The sequence below is a fragment of the Haliotis rubra genome, unplaced genomic scaffold, assembly GCF_003918875.1.
Source record: "Haliotis rubra isolate DU_JTF1 unplaced genomic scaffold, ASM391887v1 Scf364, whole genome shotgun sequence".
Taxonomy (NCBI): Eukaryota; Metazoa; Mollusca; class Gastropoda; order Lepetellida; family Haliotidae; genus Haliotis; species Haliotis rubra.
In genome coordinates this window covers 884,379-903,922 of record NW_025767040.1, presented here as the reverse complement: position 1 = coordinate 903,922, position 19,544 = coordinate 884,379, and the positions used below count along the sequence as shown (strand labels likewise).

Sequence of the window (19,544 nt, the reverse complement as noted above, 5' to 3'; positions counted from 1 at the left end):
TTTTCGCTCTCAGAGCTTGGGACATTAACATTTCTTCACCATCTGCTACTTGACACTATCAACATGGTACTGTTGAGCCTTATCAGCTGAATATTATACTTGTTTCCACATCATTTAACACCACAACTAGAGTTTCCATACATTCACAAAGTGTCAAATAGCTGATTGAACTTGTTCATGTGAACATGTGCAGTCACGTACCTCAGCATCTTTCTCAATATAAAACTTTTCTTTAGCCAGAGGATCCCAGTCCAGAGCAATGTAGGTCTTGGATGTAAGCTTGAGAGGCCGACCATCGTCCAGCAGTTTGCCGTCCAGCTCGCTGCTGCCATATGAGTTGACCTGAGAGAAGGTGAACAGCCGTCTAGGGCCTTCATCCTCCTCCTCTTCCTCATCTTCTCCCATCTTCTCTGCAGCCCGATCTGTCTCCAACTCGTCATCAGATACATTGGTGTCCATACTGCTCACCTCTGTGGAGGAAGCAAAGGGGGATAACTCTTCCTGCCATCATCCATTACGTGTTATGTGTTGCTTGCATCACAGAAAAGCTTAAGTGAGTGAGGAAAGTACAAAGTGATGAATGTGATCAACAGTTATCACCCATGAATTCAGCTACGGCACATTCAAACTGGGTATCAGTGTTGAGCTGTGACACATTTACAATAACAGGATACAAAACCTGTAACATATGAAAAAAAATGGGGGAGATCCATAGACAAAGAGTGACCTCACCATCAAGGAAATTTTTGGCACAAATAGTTGCACTCTCCTCGGATCCAGAGCACATACCCCCATTAACTTGAGGCTCCTCATTCTCTAGGGTCTCCTTCTCATCAGCGTTGTTTGAAGAGTTGTCTCCCCCATCCCCTCCCATGTCCCCCTTGCTGTCCTTCTCATCCTCCTGGGGATCCTCTCTCTTCTTCAACTTCACCCACCACTGCTCGCTTGGCTTTGGCGTCTTCACATAACGTCTAGGGACGATCAAAAACAAACATATACTAAACAACTGAATACTAAACATATTCAAATTTTTGAAATATGATGCAAAGAGCATGAACAGAGAATGTTTTGCAGACAATAAAAGTGAGAGCGGTCATGACTTTCTATTTAGTCTGACCATGTAACAAAACAAAATACTTACGACATTCTTTGCAGGAGCAGGGTATAGAGTTCCTCATAGCTACACGTCCCCTTGGGTACTGGTAGGAGGAGGGGTTGACCGAACAACTGGTTGCTGGACACATAGGCATCCTTGCCTGATGACCTGGAATATACACAGCTTGTCACTCACATGGTGTAATATTTCTGTAGTTGTTTTACACTGAAGGCAGGATATTCCAGCTAGAATTGTGATAACTTGAGTAGAATCAGGGAACTCCATGTGTAGACATACCATCATCGTCCCGTGCCATTGCACCACAATCGATACCTGACCATCAAATAACATCAACTCCTACCAAATACACTGTAGTGCTGGGATGTATTCTAACTCTGTCCTCACTGGCAACATGATGTATTCATTAGTGTAACAGATGATCTGACAAATACAAGACTTGAGAGAGTGATGGCTGTATTACTGTACAGAGAGTGATAGATGTAAGGTTACTTAGAGAGGCATACCCCCAAACCCTAGGGGGACAGCAACAATCAATACAGTCACAGTAACCTTATCCTGTCTTCAGCTCTAATGTGTGGCAACTATTCTGTCTGGAATAGTGTTGTGAATCTCGAAGATGGTAACACTATCACGGGAGTAAGTTTCTGTTTCAGCCCTGAAATATTAATGACTGTCCATTTGTTGTGACAATATCTGCTACTTACCGTTTCTCCCGTAGATAGATAGGAACAATGAGAGTGTTGGGATCCTCAGCAGTATTCACTGGCACCTCGTATCTGAAACCATCACATACATGGATATACTAAGGGAGGCAATCCTTGCAGTTATCTCCCCTTCAGATAAAACTATAAACCATACCAAAGGGAGACAATATCATGGGCTTCAATATTTGAAAACACATGGTCTGCACTCCACTACCCATGTAACAACTTCCATATTGTCAGTTGAACAATAGATCCTTGGAACTTACACAAATATGTCATCTCTGTCTAGGATGTGGTTGAGACCTTCCTCCAGGGCAAAGACTCGGTGAAACCTGTGGTTATAGACATCAGTGACAACCATCTGCAACAAAACAACAAACGCAGAAGCTTGAGAGACTTGTACAGATACTGGGTACAAACATCCTACTATCCCCAGAGCAGCCCGTATTGTTTATTAAGGGGAAACCAGTTTGTCAGAAAACCCTCTTTTTAAAGGTTCAATGAGGAAGCATGTTTTAAAGAAGACAGTAAGAGACGTACTAAAGTGACCATAGGTCTTTTCTCAAGTTCTGTTTTTTTTTCATATTCTCAGTCAGTGACAGTTTTTTGTTGTCTACACACAAATACAGAGGATTCCTTTCTCAGACACTAACTCACCTTTTCTGATGGGACATTAACAAAGGATGACAACGCCTTACATATGTCGCCAACAATTCCCATCTTAGGAACGGTCAGTTTGAACTGAAAAAAGAAACATTATTACTCAGGATGACCAAAGTATCAGTGTGAAGCACTTCCAACATTTACGAAACAAATCTCGTTTCTATGGCAATACAAATGATAAAATTAACATAAAAAACAAAACAATGGTTAAACAATTATGATTACTTTTGGACCTGAACTTCTCTCATTAACTTTCTTTTATGACATAGTTATAGCAATATCACTGCAGCCTATAGACAAGAGTGTGGTCTGTTAGAACCACTGGTTGATAGTGTAGCACTGGTTTACCCACATCATTGATATCAGATCTGGGTGACACAACTCATTCCACATATAACTAACATAGGGTACATGATTTGTACACAATCTGCACTGGAAATCCACCAGCAGTTAAACAGGGTAAGTAGCATTACAACAATTTCTATAAGATACATAATCTTGTCCTTGTCCAAAATATTTTACTCTCAGTAGCTGGTAAAATGGTTTGGGCTTTCATAATCAACTCACAAATAGTACAGTGGTGAGTGGGCAGGATTTACACAGATTTTAGCGATAATCACCACATTAGCATACACTGTAGATATATGGGGCATCAAACCCAGGTATGACAGCCAACCCTGTAACCACTACACTAGTCCAGCAGTCAATACAACCCAAAGACCATAGCCTTACAAGAAGACAATCAGTAACGTACCTGCACTGGTTTCGCCTTGGGAGCAAGGGGCACCCAGAACACTTCCATCTGCCGTTCTTTCTTGATAGGAAGGGGCAGTGAGAGGTAACAGAATGGGTCAAAGGTCACAGAGATTTTTGAACACTCAGGACACTGCACGGTGGATTTGAGAAGTCCATGAAATATGTCAACAATTATCGAATCATTCCTTTTGCGGTAATTCTCCCAAGCTTCAGCAGCCACCATCTGCAAAGGAAGACCGTACATATATACAGAAACTGTTACATCTAGTGCACAATCAACTACTGTACAAATCTGAATACTGTAGTATATAGTGACCGATCCTATAAAAAGATGTAGTTGAGAAGGACACCACAGAGTTGTTACTGACTGAGTCTGGCCTTCCGTCATCATCTTTCAGCTCTACATAGGGCTTCTTCCGGATTCTGTTCATGTCTTCATGAAGCCCGTCAAGCAGGAATGCCATCAACTCCTGCGAGTCCTGCTGTTGGTATCCAGAGAACTGGGGTGCAAATCGGCCTACAGCAACCTGCACAGAGAGGTATGATTTCTACACAAGTACCAACTTTACCTTTCTCATGTTTCATCTCCCGTATTGTTTCATGCAAGTATCAACGTGATTTGATATAAAAAACACCATAGTTCTGCAGTAAAATCTTGTTGCATGGCTTGTTTTCTCTATGAAATATAACATAATTCTCCATTCGCCTTATCATTTGTTTCTAATATCTTTAGAGTGAGTGAGTGAGTTTGGTTTTATGCCGCTTTTAGCAATATTCCAGCAACATCACGGCAGGGGACACCAGAAATGTAATTTTCTGAGTAAAATTGATATTTTATACTTATCCTGACTCATGCTCTTTTGCTTGTCTTCTTCTTCTTGCGAACATAGTGGAACACTTGTATCTCCCTAATTGAAGCTCCCTTCAATGTAAAATCACTAATTAGTACTCACCAAGAGTTGCCTCCCTTTGCCTTTGCGCGGGAAAGGCGGCGCCACCTTCTGGCCTCATGCTTCACTCTCTCCTGATATAGCGAGCCCAACACTTGAATTTACAGGGAAATCCAAAGTGTTATGTGGGGAGGATGGGAGGGCTTACCTCATGAGTCAGGATAAGTATAAAATATCAATTTTACTCAGAAAATTACATATTTTTCCTTATCCTGACTCATGCTCTTTTACTTGTAGAATCCCTCTCGAGGAAGCGGAGGTGGGAAAGACCAGAATACTTTGGATTTTATAAAATTAATTAGTGATTTATATATATATATGTAATAACCCCCTTTACGGGAACTTCATAATGGCACTGAATTAGGATAATTCCTGCTACTATAAACCATAAGTTTATCCGCTGCCATAGATGGGGTATTACAATAATAATATACTATGATAATAGCAATAAAGGTATAAAAAGCGACTCAAGCATGGAGAAGCTACCCAACTGTACATAAACATCAGTACTGGGCTTAAGGCTAAGTAGACTTAAGCTAAGTATATAAATAGCCCTAAAACTCCGTAGAGTTATAAGCTAGATAATACTGGTATGAAATATACATAATAATCTCGTAAGACTATGTCTTATCGTCTACGAGGGACTGTCAACTGCTGTGCGAGGACCATGGGACCGAAATGGTGAATACCTGAGACGTCCTCGGTGGTGATATCTCTCAGATAGTGATTAGCAAACACCATGTCGGATTTCCAAAAGCAGCCCTCCATGATGGTATTTAATGAGCAGTTACCATGTAGCGCGAGTGTGGAAGCCAATGCTCTGATCTCATGCGGATTAGATGCTCTTGGAGGGTCGAGTCCTGCAGTCTTGTAGGTGCGAAGTATGACAGTTCTTATCCATATAGATATGGTGGTACGAGAGACTTCGGTCTGAGTAGTTGCCGATATAGGGATGAATAATCGTTTGAGATGTAAATTAAGCCTCGTTTTGGAACGTCGTAGATAGATTTTGAGAGCTCTGACTGGGCATAGAGATAGGTCCAGCGTATCTTGAGATCCGAGAATCGAGGAGAGTGCAGGAACATGGAATAATCTGTCTGGTTGACCTGGCAATTGATTTTTGGCGATGAAATCCCATCGTAGTCCCAAGTGCACTGTGTTTTGATTGTCGTCAAACCGTATCCTCTCATAATCTAGTGCGTGAATTTCTGACATCCTGGCTGCCGTCGCTAGAGATAACAGGAACAAGGTTTTCTGTGAGAGAAATTCAAAGGTTGTTGATTCCAACGGTTCATAAACCTCACTTGTGAGGTGTTGGAGCACTATATTTAGATCCCAAGCTGGAACGCGGAACTTCCGTTTCTGATCTTCCAATCGGAATGCACGTAGTAAGGCCAGTAACTCTGGCGTCTTGGTTAGCTTGACACCCGTTCTCATAGTTATCACAGAACTAAGCGCGGCAAGATATGTTGACAATGTCGAGCCTTTTAAATGTTTATTTTGGCGTAGGTAACACAGATAATCAGCCACTTGTGGATGTGTAGCATTTCTCGCTGTAAATCCCTTTTTTGCTGCGTAATTTTCGAAACTGTGCCACTTGTCGTCGTACAAGTTACGTGTAGAATAGCGTAAAGCAAAGCGTGACTGCTTTTAGCGACTGGCTGAATAACCTCTCTTGTTTAAACACACTTTAATACAGTCCATCATTGAAGTTGGAATGCTTCTGGGTTTCGTCGCGCCTGTTTGGTGTGAGGATGTACTAGTAGATTCGAGCTTTGGTAGCTCTAGTGTTGGTTGTCCGATTTCTTGAATTAGAATGGGAAACCACGTTCTCGCTAGCCAGTAAGTGCGACCAAAATCAGTTGGAAGGCTCTGTGTTTGTCTGATTTTCTGTAACACTTGAGGGATTAAGCTGGCGGGAAGCGCCGACGCATTGAGGCCTTCCAGGATATGCTTAGAAGCGTCCGTTGCCCACGCTTGTGGATCGGGACTGGTGATACAAATGTCGTTAGCTGATTGTTGAAGCGAGTGGCGAATAGATCTACTAAGCGGAGCTCCTATTTGCTTGATAATCTGTGCAAAATTTCTGTATGGAGCATCCATTCTGTCGGTGGCGGTAGATGTGGCGAGAGAGTCGTCTGCTAGTACATTCTTGGCTCGGGAATGTGACATGCTCTGACATGTAAGTTGAGATCGTCGATTAGATCGAACAGTTGAAAGCATAAAAGTCAATAGGTTCAGTGATCTCGTTGAGCCTTGTTTGTTCACATAAAAGCGCCACTGTTGAGTTGTCGGTATGAATCATCAGATCGCCTTTTGCAGAATGGTGCTCCAATGAAGTATGGCGTTGATTACGCTTTCATCTCTAACATGTTTATATGGAGCTTGCTTTCTTGCTGATTCCATAACCCTGAAGCCGTCCGGTTGGCGAGATGAGCTCCCCAACCTTGGGCGGCAGCGTCTACATAGAGATGGGTTTTGAATTCGGCTCTGTTAAATAAATGCCTTCCATGAACAGACATTCGACCTCCTGGTCCACCATAGTAGATGAGGTCTGAGGTGTTTGGTGTAGACTGAATGGTTGTAGGTCGTCGAGATGAGCATTGATGAAGACCTGTAATGGACGTAACTGTAGTCTGCCTCTGACTGTCATGTCTTGGGCTGACGTGAGGAGACCCAACAGACTCTGCCAATGTCGTAGTGGTAGCGGAGAGAGTAGGGCTAGTGGAATGGTCTGTTGGATCTTGAGCCATCGGTCTTCTGGTACGACGATACGGTTGAGAGTCGTGATAAATCGAATGCCTAGAAATTGCAGATCTTGCGTGGGTACTAGGTCCGACTTGAGTAAATTTACTAACCATCCTAGCTGTGTTCGTAGCTTGATGATGTAGTTTAACTGTAGTTTGAGACGCTGTGGATCTTGATCTACTTGTATCCCGTCGTCGAGGTAGAGCGCACTCGTAGCCCTAGACGATGTAGGTAGGTGACGATAGGTTTCGTTACTCTTGTGAATAACCAGGGGCCGATGATATTCGAATGGGGTACTTTCCATTGGTAATGCAGCCCGTCTAGTGTAAACCGTAGGTATTTCCTGGATTCGGGATGTATCGGGGATGTAGATAGATCGCATCTTGCAGATCTATACTGGCCATGTAGTCCATGGGACCGAATTAAGTGCGTAATTGAGGTAGATGTATCATGCGAAACGTTGGCGGTTTGCGTAGATAATCTCTGTTGAATGTGCTCATGTTGTAAATGAGTCTGTATTTCTCCTTGGAGTTTTTCTTGGGCACTAGGAAAACTGGGGAGTAGAAGCCTGGTTCGATGTTTACTTGATCTAGTACTTCTATGGCCTGCTTGGTTAGGAGAGATGTAACAGCCTCTCTTAACTTTGGTAGTTGTTGTGCCTGGAAGTCGAACTTGTGAGGGTTGACTGTCAGCGGAGGCGTGGCCTGTAGTTGGATTCGATATCCGTGCTGAAGAATGTTGGAGACATATGGGTCTTGTAACATTCCCCAGTTCTCCCAGTGCAGTTGAAGGCGTCCACCCACTTGTGACGGTTGTACTGGAACGGCTGGGGGTGGAAGACTCCAGTCGTTCCGAACCTGTCTTTCATCGTTTATAGTTGCGGGAACCTCTGGGTGCCCTGCCTCTTCCTGATCCTCCTCTGTAGTTGCCATATGGGCGAGGAAAAGAATCTTTTCCCCTGGAGCTGGCCATCTTCCTATCCCGTGCTCTCTGTAATCCAGTGAATTTAGATTTCCCTGAATATCTTTGTGAAGTCTGCCTGATGACGCTGGCTAGCGTGTCCATCGACTTTATCATAAGGACTTCTCTAGAATCCTTAGTGACTTCCTTGGAGACTTTCTCTATTCCTCCGTCAAAGATGGATGGTAAAGACCATGGGGCTGTATAGAGTGGAGCTGTAAACTGCTCACCCCAGCTGCAGGAAGCGAGGAGGCCTTGACGACGAGCTAAAGTTAACGCTGCTGAGACTGATGTGAGATGATCCGTTAGGAACTGCTGGTCCTTCTTCTGCATAAGTAGGGCCGAGTAGATCATTCTATCATCCTCAGATGTCGTGTCTCGAAATCTGGTGATAAGAGTCTCATTGATCGTTCTAGATCTATTAAGGCCAAAGAACATTCGCCTTGTCATGGTTTCTATCTGAACCAGCTTGCGATCGTCAATCTTATAGTTCTTATTCTTGACATCGTTGATCACTTTGTAATTATCATCGATGTCTTGTGCCTTGAGAACTTCTTAGCGTTAAACTGCGGTAGGTGTGGCGCTTGGACTTTAGTGGCTTTATGGAAGGCTGTGTCCAGATTCTGTGGCACCGTAGCAATCGGGTCGATCGGAGGTAGGGTGATGGTGTCTGCATCGTCCTCCTTCATCAGGTAAGTATGCGCCGAATTACCACTCTTGGAAGGTGAAGATAGGTCTAGGTTGTTAACCATCCAATAGCGTATCTCAGCGTCTGAGAAAATGATGCCTCCATCATCTTCTACAACGGGATCGCTGATAAGAGGTTGATGCTCTTCTGATGGTGAGCTATATGCTTCTACCGCTGTACAGGGTGATGTTAAAGGAGACCTGACTTGGGACTTCCGTGAAGACTTGTGTGGTGACCTGCGAGGAGATCGACGTGGTGATCTACGAGGAGATCGGCGAGGTGAACGGCGAGGTGATCGGCATGGAGAATGGCGAGGAGATCGTCTTGGTGAACGGCCTGACGAGCTGCGTCTAAAGGTTGACCTTCGCGGAGATCTATGTGGTGAACGTTGATAGCTTCGCGAAGCCCTTGTGGAATCCCTGGATGACCTTCTGGACGAAGATGACTTGGAGCCTGTTACTGGTGCCCTTCGTGAAGACCTTCGCGAAGCTTCATCTGCTCCGGTCCTGGGGAGCGACGACTTGACCTTCGCGAAGGCTTTCGTGAAGTCTGGGGGTCCGAGTCAGAGTCCAGGGATGAGGTGATCTTCCTTCTCGAGCCTTTATGTGAGTGTTGATCATCAGAGTCCGAGGTAGGTGATGATCTAGAAGCCCTTCGCGAAGGCTGTACATCTGGGTCCTTCGTCGAGGTGGTCTGTGACTTCCTTGGCGGAGGTGGCTTAGTCCTGGCCGCTACGTTGACGGGGGGTCCCTCTGGGATGTCGTCTACGTTGGAGCCTTCGCGAAGGCTCAGGCTCTGGGCTGGTTATCTCTCCAGTCTGTAACGGTCCTCCATCATCTTCATGATTTGCCGCATCAGGCCTGTGAAGATGTAGTCGGTGCCCTCTCTGCGATGTTAGCGACAGGGCCCTCAGGAAGATCGTCCGACATCAGTGTAGACACATCAGGCTGCATGGCGATCTGTGCTGACGTCACTGTTGCCGACACCGGTCGTCTCTTGTGGCGTAGATCGGGTATGATGATCGGCTGATCATCATACAGGCCCGGTTCAGCAGCTGGAACAATCTCGGCTGAGAACGTTCTTGAAGACTTCGTAGATTTCCCCTTGGAGGTAGACGCTGCCCTGGGGGTACGGAGTCTGCGTTGAGTAGATGTCGAGGCCCTCTTAGACTTTGGCTGCGATGACGGGATGTCTGGGGAAGCAAGACGCTTCTTGGAGACAGCGGACTGAATCCCACGCCCCTCCTCCGAGGGAAACTCTAGCGGAACACCAGACGGGAGGGGGTCGTCCGACAGCAGCTGACTGGCTAGGGGGTCCGATGTATCGGCCATGGCTAAACCTTGTTTGCGTGACCTATCTGCTGCACGTCTCAAGACGCAAAGATGATATTTATTAAATGCAGAATTAGATAGATTAATACAGTAACTGCAACGTGAAGAAAACGCACAAGGCGTAGTACAGCTAGGGCATATTAAATGCGGGTCAGCAGCAGAAAAACGTAATCTACAAATAGTACAGATTTTCATCAACGTAAACTAGCTGAACAATCACGGAATCCCGTGAATAAACAGTAGAAATTATAATAATTATCAATACATATTGATGAAGGATACTAGCTACACCTCTATAGTAAACTATAAGAGGTAACTAACTAAGAATAACCAAAGGATATAGTGTGTAGGGAGACACAGGCGCTCTCACATCCTGCTCACTGGGCGAAAGGAGAGAGTGAAGCATGAGGCCAGAAGGTGGCGCCGCCTTTCCCGCACAAAGGCAAAGGGAGGCAACTCGTGGTGAGTACTAATTAGTGATTTTACATTGAAGGGAGCTTCAATTAGGGAGATACAAGTGTTCCACTATGTTCGCAAGAAGAAGAAGACAAGCAAAAGAGCATGAGTCAGGATAAGGAAAAATATGGGCTTCACACAATGTACCCATGTGGGGATTCGAACCCGGGTCTTCGGCGTGACGAGCCAACGCTTTAACCACTAGGCTACCCCACTGCCCCCTAATATCTTTTGAGGTGAGGTGAGGTGACATGCAAAGACTATTAACAGTGCATTCACCGACATTGCCGTACATGCATGTTCCTGTCCTCCCACTAGTCAGTCTCACCTTGAAGTTCCTGGGTACTGTGTAGCTGTACCTCCCAGACCACATGGTCTTGATGAGCTCAGCATACGACTTGGCGATCTCGCCCTTGTTGCCAAGCGGGTTGTCCTCGTTCAGTTCCTTCTCCCATTTCTTGTCATCCATCATATGGTCTGTCAACTGTGGCACGTTGCTCATACACTGAAACAAAGTTACCAGCAATTCATGGGGCATGTTCCTCATTCACTGAAACAAAGTTACCAGCAATTCATGGGGCATGTTGCTCATACAATGAAAGTTAGTAACTGATCACGTAAGTCCAGTTTTCACCCTTGCTAAACTTAAATGCAATTTCAAAGTTTTATTCTGATCAGAATAACGTGTCTATGCAAAGTCAAATAAAAATTGTGTAACAAAATAACATGGGAACTGTCATGGAGATTTCTTTCCATTACAGGACCAAGATTTTAATCTGCACAAGTGATTTGATGCACTTAGCTATGTAAGACCTGTTTTTCCCAAAAAACTCTCCATTCTCAATGAGATCATCTTGATGGGCACTGCAATCTTGTCTCAGGAAGATGCAAGAGATATGAGAATGTCAATGAGAAGGCATAGAAGGGACCTAACCATAACGGCCACTTGTGGAACTAGGATCTAGCCACAAAATTCTGGCCCAGTTAAGACAGGGTGACTTCTATAGCCATTTAACTCCCTTGCCTTGGGAAGGCAGTTACCAGCGCTACAAGGGGCATGCTGCTCATGCAATGACACCTCTCCTCCATCTCTAGTTCTACATATAAGGGAGATGAGCTGCTCACCTGCAGGGCTGAGTTCATGAAGCAGGTGTTTCCGAGGTTGGCCAGTCCACACAGTCCAGGGTTGGCAGCACCACTGCCTTTACTGTAACCAGAATCATAGCTTCCATAACTGTAGCCCGAATCGTAGCTGCTGCCGCCATAGCCACCACCCGACCTGGAGACACAGCACAATCACAATCAGCAAGGAATGACTGGTGATAGCATCAGACCAAGGGGTACGCAGTGTTCAGATATGACCTAAAACTGCCGTCCAGATGGTAGACTGTTGTACAGACCAAGGGGTACGCAGTGTTCAGATATGATCTAAAACTGCCATCCAGATGGTAGACTTGTACAGACCAAGGGGTACGCAGTGTTCAGATATGACCTAAAACTGCCGTCCAGATGGTAGACTGTTGTACAGACCAAGGTGTACGCAGTGTTCAATATGACCTATTCAGAATTATGTACGTACCGGGTCGTGTAGGACGAGCGTTCATAGGAGCCGGTGGAGTTGTAGCTGCTTGTGCTGGAAACAACAAGGTCACACATGTACATATGTGAGGTCACACCTGACCATTTATTTCAAGTTATATCACCTTGTGTGTTATGAAGAAAAACAACAACACTGATGACCCATATCTTAGTGTTCCCATGAAGGTCCGGGTTAGAACTGGTCTTCAGCAACCCATGCTTGTCGCAAGAGGTAACTAATGGGATCGGGTAGACACTTGGTAGACACATGTTATCGAATCCCAATTGTGAAGATTGATACTCAAAGTGTTGAGCACTGGATTGTCTGATCCAGATTCCACTTTTTACAGACTGCTTCCATATAGCTGGAATATGGCTAAGTGTGGCTTTAAACAATAAACTACATACATGCATAATTGAGTAGTCAATCATCTCACTTCACCAAGCATCAGAGGGTCGCATCTAAATTGCACTGACGACTTACCTCTTGGCTTGTCGAGGCCAGGTACCATCCTCATTCTTCTCCTCTATCACTATCACCTTGAAGGAGGGAAATGAAAGAAATGCTATATTTTCACAAATAAATAAAATCAATGTAAATGTATATGAGAAAAGAGTCACAATCTTGTCTGATTGAATATAGCTTTGTAAGGACTATCGTCATCTCACACCTGTGCGTCTTTGTAGGACACTGGACAGGTACACCAAGATTGGGCTTCTCACACTGATGTCTTGGGTCATGGCAATGGGTCAGTCTTTGAGCATTTTCAAACAGTTAACTACACAACTAGGTATTCAGCTGAAGACAACCTAGCACTGGTTAGTACAAACTATTTTGACAGAAGTGCAGAGCAGTTTCAGAGTTCCCAGTAATCAACCCAGACCAGTTTCAAAACAGTCATCCCAATCTCCGTTTTCAACAGTACTAAACTGATCAAGCTGATGAAACTGATGTATGACAATCAATGTAGTGCTGTACATGTAGTGTAGTGCTGTACATGTTGTGTTGTACATGTTGTGCTGCACATGTAGTGCTGTACATGTTGTGCTGTACATGTAGTGCTGCACATGTAGTGCTGCACATGTAGTGCTGCACATGTAGTGCTGCACATGTAGTGCTGCACATGTAGTGCTGTACATGTTGTGCTGTACATGTTGTGCTGTACATGTAGTGCTGCACATGTAGTGCTGCACATGTAGTGCTGTACATGTAGTGCTGTACTTGTTGTGCTGTACATGTAGTGCTGCACATGTAGTGCTGTACATGTAGTGCTGTACATGTAGTGCTGTACATGTAGTGCTGCACATGTAGTGCTGCACATGTAGTGCTGTACATGTTGTGCTGCACATGTAGTGCTGCACATGTTGTGCTGTACATGAAGTGCTGCACATGTAGTGCTGCACATGTAGTGCTGTACATGTAGTGCTGTACATGTAGTGCTGCACATGTAGTGCTGTACATGTAGTGCTGCACATGTAGTGCTGCACATGTTGTGCTGTACATGTAGTGCTGTACATGTAGTGCTGTACATGTAGTGCTGTACATGTAGTGCTGCACATGTAGTGCTGCACATGTTGTGCTGTACATGTTGTGCTGTACTTGTTGTGCTGTACTTGTTGTGCTGTACTTGTTGTGCTGTACATGTAGTGCTGTACATGTAGTGCTGCACATGTAGTGCTGTACATGTAGTGCTGCACATGTAGTGCTGCACATGTAGTGCTGTACATGTAGTGCTGTACATGTTGTGCTGTACATGTTGTGCTGCACATGTTGTGCTGTACATGTAGTGCTGTACATGTTGTGCTGTACATGTTGTGCTGTAAATGAAGTGCTGTACACATGTAGTGCTGCACACATAGTGCTGTACATGTAGTGCTGTACATGTAGTGCTGCACATGTAGTGCTGTACATGTAGTGCTGTACATGTAGTGCTGCACATGTAGTGCTGTACTTGTTGTGCTGTACATGTTGTGCTGTACTTGTTGTGCTGTACATGTAGTGCTGTACATGTAGTGCTGCACATGTAGTGCTGTACATGTTGTGCTGTACATGTAGTGCTGTACATTTGTGCTGTAAATGTAGTGCTGCACATGTAGTGTAGTGCTGTACATGTTGTGCTGTACATGTAATGCTGCACATGTTGTGCTGTAAATGAAGTGCTGTACATGTAGTGCTGTACATGTTGTGCTGTAAATGAAGTGCTGTACATGTAGTGCTGTACATGTAGTGCTGTACATGTAGTGCTGTACATGTAGTGCTGTACATGTAGTGCTGTACATGTAGTGCTGTACATGTTGTGCTGTACATGTAGTGCTGTACTTGTTGTGCTGTACATGTAGTGCTGTACATGTAGTGCTGCACATGTAGTGCTGTACATGTAGTGCTGTACATGTAGTGCTGTACATTTAGTGCTGTACATGTAGTGCTGCACATGAAGTGCTGTACATGTAGTGCTGTAGTGCTGCACATGTAGTGCTGTACATGTAGTGCTGTACATGTAGTGCTGTACATGTAGTGCTGTACATGTAGTGCTGTACATGTAGTGCTGTACATGTTGTGCTGTACATGTAGTGCTGTACATGTTGTGCTGTACATGTAGTGCTGCACATGTAGTGCTGTAAATGAAGTGCTGTACATGTAGTGCTGTACATGAAGTGCTGTACATGTAGTGCTGTACATGTAGTGCTGTACATGTAGTGCTGTACATGTAGTGCTGCACATGAAGTGCTGTACATGTAGTGCTGTAGTGCTGCACATGAAGTGCTGTACATGTAGTGCTGCATGTAGTGCTGCACATGAAGTGCTGTACATGTAGTGCTGTACATGTAGTGCTGTACATGTAGTGCTGCACATGAAGTGCTGTACATGTAGTGCTGTACATGTAGTGCTGTACATGTAGTGCTGTACATGTAGTGCTGTACATGTAGTGCTGTACATGTAGTGCTGTACATGTAGTGCTGTACATGTAGTGCTGTACATGTAGTGCTGTACATGAAGTGCTGTACATGAAGTGCTGTAGTGCTGTACATGTAGTGCTGTACATGTTGTGCTGTACTTGTTGTGCTGTACATGTAGTGCTGTACATGTAGTGCTGTACATGTAGTGCTGTACATGTAGTGCTGTACATGAAGTGCTGTAGTGCTGTACTTGTTGTGCTGTACTTGTTGTGCTGTACTTGTTGTGCTGTACATGTAGTGCTGTACATGTAGTGCTGTACATGTAGTGCTGTACTTGTTGTGCTGTACTTGTTGTGCTGTACATGTAGTGCTGTACATGTAGTGCTGTAAACGGTTGTAACCCGATCGGCATGCTGACAGGTAAGGATGCCCCGGATGACTGTGCCTAGTTCCACACTAACACACAACTGTCTACATTTACCTGTCCCTGGTAGAGTCCTGCGTCCTGCAGTGTGTTGTCAGGTTTGTTGAGATGCTCGTAGGTGGAGCTCATGTACCGGTTCCACAGCCTCACCTCCTTGTCCTCCGAGATGCTGAACTCCTGTCTCATCAGCTTCTCCAACTCAGCTGCACAACACAGACACTGGTTGTTACACGGTCAAGTCAGCATGTCACTCATAGCTACACTCCTACACTAGCACACAGTGAAACCTGGCTAATCTGGACGACAACACTTCCAGTGAAATCACTCAGTTGGTCAAGTCACCTGGCTGAGTTTTACATACTGCCCTGTGTTTAGGGCTTACAAGCTTAAATTGATGAATATCATAAAAATGTATGAATGTGATTAAAGAAAAACATTTACAATTGTTGAGATTGTCAAAAGTGAGTATGGAAAGGATGGAATAAAAATGTGTCAAGAATGGGGGAGTAATGTATCAAAGAGGGAAGAGAAAAGGATGGAAGAGACATGTGTCGAGGTTGGAGAAGACATGTGTCAAGGATGGAAGAGATGTGTCGAAGTTGGAGAAGACATGTGTAGAAGATGGAAGAGACATGTGTCGAGGATGGAGGAGTCATGTGTCAAGGATGGAAGAGAAATGTGTCAAGGATGGAGGAAACATGTGTCGAGGTTGGAGAAGACATGTCAAGGATGGAGGAGACGTGTCAAGGATGGAGACATGTCAAGGATGGAGGAAACGTGCCAAGGATGGAGGAGGCATATGTCAAGGATGGAGGAAACATGTCAAGGATGGAGGAGATGTGTGTCGAGGTTGGAGAAGACATGTGTCAAGGTTGGAGGAGACGTGTCAAGGATGGAGGAGGCATGTGTCGAGGTTGGAGGAGACATGTGTCGAGGATGGAGCAGACATGTGTCGAGGTTGGAGCAGACACGTGTCAAGGATGGAGGAGACGTGTCAAGGATGGAAGACACATGTGTCAAGGATGGAGGAGACATGTATCGAGGTTGGAGAAGACATGTGTCGAGGTTGGAAGACACATGTATCAAGGATGGAAGAGACATGTCAAGGATGGAAGAGACACATGTCAAGGATGGAGGAGACATGTGTCAAGGATGGAGGAGACATGTGTCAAGGATGGAGAAGACATGTGTCAAGGATGGAAGACACGTGTCAAGGATGAGGAGACGTGTGTCAAGGTTGGAGGAGACATGTGTTAAGGATAGAGGAGACATGTGTCAAGGATGGAGGAGACATGTGTCTAAAAAAACTTCTCATTTAGTAGAAAATCTGTACATTAACTTAGATAGTGTCAAGGAGTCTAGTAAAACAGGATGGAAAGGAAAAAGTGTTTCATGTCTTAAGGCCCAAATTATATTTTTTACCAAAAAGATACTTTTTTTTACCATGTTTACATTCTGACATACATAGTGAACCAGCAAACATTGAGAAAGCCCACTGACAATATAATGTAAAAGTGAGTTGCTTCCCTTAGTTTCCTCCAACATAATAGTAATTGAAAGTATTGATCATGAATAACTGAGTAACAACAAACAGAAAGTGAACAAATCACATACAAAGAAGCATGCCTACAATGTGACAAGGAAATATTCCATGCAAACTTGTTAGTACGACTAGCATCAGTGCACCACAAACAACAGGACAGGGTGTGTGGACACACGTAAACTGTCTGCAGCCTGGTTAGCTGTTCAAACATTCAGGTATAGGATACATTAAGCATACAAATATTTTTATAAAAAAAACCTTCTTATTTCAAACAGGCAAAACACTACTTCTAAATTTCTCATCTTTACATAACAGTTAAACATTTCAGCACATTTGGCAGTAATACCAAGAAGCAAGATAATACAGTGGTAATGACAATGTACTTATTGTTCCTGTATTACAGATTTAGAAATGTGTTCCTAACTACCAGGAAGGCAATCAATAAATAAGGATGTATCAGACTTCTACTTGTCCAGTAGGCCTAAACCGACTGCTTAGCATTTACCTTGTAAAAAATCCAATCTGCATATTGTCCATGACAAAACAGTATTTACCTCTACTATGTGTTAGAGGGATCAACATGTATCCAAACCAGTAAAGGTTCAAGAAGCCTTCCCACAGAGAATTATGGCATACACAGCTTATTTTGCTACGAATGCAAGTACAGAAGTTTCCCTGAACCCAAGGCTCCACTCGTTATCATGTTATAGTCATTTGTATAAGTTGAGAACTTTCATTTTGAATTCAACATGTTAAATATACCTATCTAGTATCTACAATGAAATAGTAAAACCTTTTAGGTGACTGCCTACTGATCATAAACTGATACTGTCTCTCTACAAAGCCATGACAATTGACATGAAATATTCGAGTCAGACTCAAATATAACGCTCACTAGTCTGCTAAAGAATGAACTGCCACTGTTACCATCCACCTAACAGTACACCTCCACCAGGAAATGTCACCTGTCATTCCATGATTTACTACTTTTTTCGAGCTCTATGATAACATCACTAATCTCCAGTTCAAGGCCATGGGTCATAATGCAAGGTCAAAGCTGCACTTTCACTTTAGAGCTAACAGAGAGCCCTTAGCAATCTTTTATAACACTTGGCACTCGACAAATAGCAATTTTGCTTGGTCTCATTTAGTGGCAATTGACCTGTTGAATTCAAACTCAATTGATGAAAGACAGATGAATTATGTCCTGATCAGCTGCTTGAAACTGGCACCTACCCTGATTTCAGAATTACAGAGTAAAGTGAATAAAATTTGTGATGTTACAATTCATTCACATATTCGTTGAATCGAACCATACTCCTTTAGATAATTGATCATTAGAATCGAACTTTCATGAATTTAAAACATTTAGTGTTTGACATGAATTTGGGTATTTATCTTTTTATTTATCCAAAGGATGTATTCAAAATGGATTATATCCAGGCCAGACAGGGTAATAGTCAACATTCCTACATATGTAACTTAACAATAACGCTGTCACTGGTCCCTGCGATAAATTAGCATGGTTAGCATGATAAAACATGCCAAAGAATGTATTTCTTATTGTTGCACCGAATATAATGACTAGTACTGCAGACTTGTTAATTGTTTTTGTTACCCAATATTTGTGATTTGTATCATATTCACCTAATAGTGGAATCGTTGCAGTCCTAGATGGAATCCGTAATGCATCAAATATCATTCCTGCACCTAAGGTTATAGGTAAGTCTTCAGTTTAGAGGCCTCAAATGATTTGTATCCCCTATATCTAATATGAACCCTGCTGAGAGCTGTTTTATCCTGAACAAGGTTTCTGCTCAAATACTTGGCTTCACTAGTAAAATTACACAAAAACAACCTGAATCCTGTAAGAAACAGAATATTGAATGTTTTCACCATGGTATATGCACCATGCATCAGGAGGTGGCAAAGACATCAATTCTAATAATGCCTCTCAATCAACTATACACGGTCCAATCACCAAGACAAATATTCTCTATATGACCCCACTACCACTGTATACAAGACATGTTTGAGGAATTACTTGGAGTTCAACATTCATCAATAAAACTATAATGAAACAATGCCTCTCAATCAACCATACACGGCCCAATCACCAAGACAAATATTCTCTATATGACCCCACTACCACTGTATACAAGACATGTTTGAGGAATAACTTGGAGTTCAACATTCATCAATAAAACTATAATGAAATAAAGAGGAATAGATTATATTGGTTGACAACTTGTACTTCTATACTGCAATAGGTATGACGTTTCAGTGTAGATGCTAAGACAGTTATCACTTACTTGATAATGGTGTTAACATCTACACCAAAATGTCATATCAAAAGCAATAAAGAAGTTTTCAATCAATAAAATTTGTTCCTCTATATCATACCAGCTTCTAAATGCCACTTAATGAAGTTATATTGAAATATATTTTTTTTCATCCTTTGCAAAGATTCTTGAGTAACATAACAGAAACTATATTAAAAATATGCATATTTGTATTTGCATATATGTGCAAAATATTCAGCTTATGATGAAATTAATGGGATAACCTTAAGAATATGTTTCACCACTAAGGACACTAAGGCAAACCAAGATCTATAGACAAGGTGAATAAGAACACAAGGCCTAAGTAACAGTAAAACAATTACACGGATACAGATGCAAACAAGGAACAGTTGATAACAGTTGTCGGTACTGACAACCAGAAGAGT

General features: G+C 43.3%; 1 protein-coding gene and 1 long non-coding RNA gene across 5 annotated transcripts in view; one reads left to right on the top strand and one right to left on the bottom strand.

The window, feature by feature from the left end:
• Positions 1 to 19,544, bottom strand: part of LOC124285595 (ubiquitin carboxyl-terminal hydrolase 15-like) — a 33,965-nt gene that overhangs the window by 6,339 nt on the left and 8,082 nt on the right. For 3 of the 4 annotated variants that reach the window (XR_006900846.1, XM_046721851.1, XM_046721850.1), the window contains exons 5-17: positions 15,331 to 15,476; positions 12,436 to 12,491; positions 11,953 to 12,006; positions 11,499 to 11,652; positions 10,702 to 10,878; positions 3,609 to 3,767; positions 3,239 to 3,463; positions 2,479 to 2,562; positions 2,088 to 2,182; positions 1,822 to 1,893; positions 1,142 to 1,264; positions 790 to 971; positions 202 to 470 (exon numbers count right to left, since the gene is read on the bottom strand). Coding sequence is in view for 3 of the 4 variants with exons in the window: in XM_046721851.1 (XP_046577807.1) it covers positions 202 to 470; positions 790 to 971; positions 1,142 to 1,264; positions 1,822 to 1,893; positions 2,088 to 2,182; positions 2,479 to 2,562; positions 3,239 to 3,463; positions 3,609 to 3,767; positions 10,702 to 10,878; positions 11,499 to 11,652; positions 11,953 to 12,006; positions 12,436 to 12,491; positions 15,331 to 15,476 (1,796 nt within the window). In the remaining variant the exon portion in view is untranslated. The remainder of the gene's footprint in view (positions 1 to 201; positions 471 to 789; positions 972 to 1,141; positions 1,265 to 1,821; positions 1,894 to 2,087; positions 2,183 to 2,478; positions 2,563 to 3,238; positions 3,464 to 3,608; positions 3,768 to 10,701; positions 10,879 to 11,498; positions 11,653 to 11,952; positions 12,007 to 12,435; positions 12,492 to 15,330; positions 15,477 to 19,544) is intronic. The other variant, XM_046721852.1, reaches the window with a different exon arrangement.
• LOC124285597 lies at positions 169 to 19,542 on the top strand. The gene is made up of 3 exons (XR_006900847.1): positions 169 to 179; positions 6,916 to 6,922; positions 19,181 to 19,542. It is a non-coding gene; the product is annotated as an uncharacterized LOC124285597 (long non-coding RNA).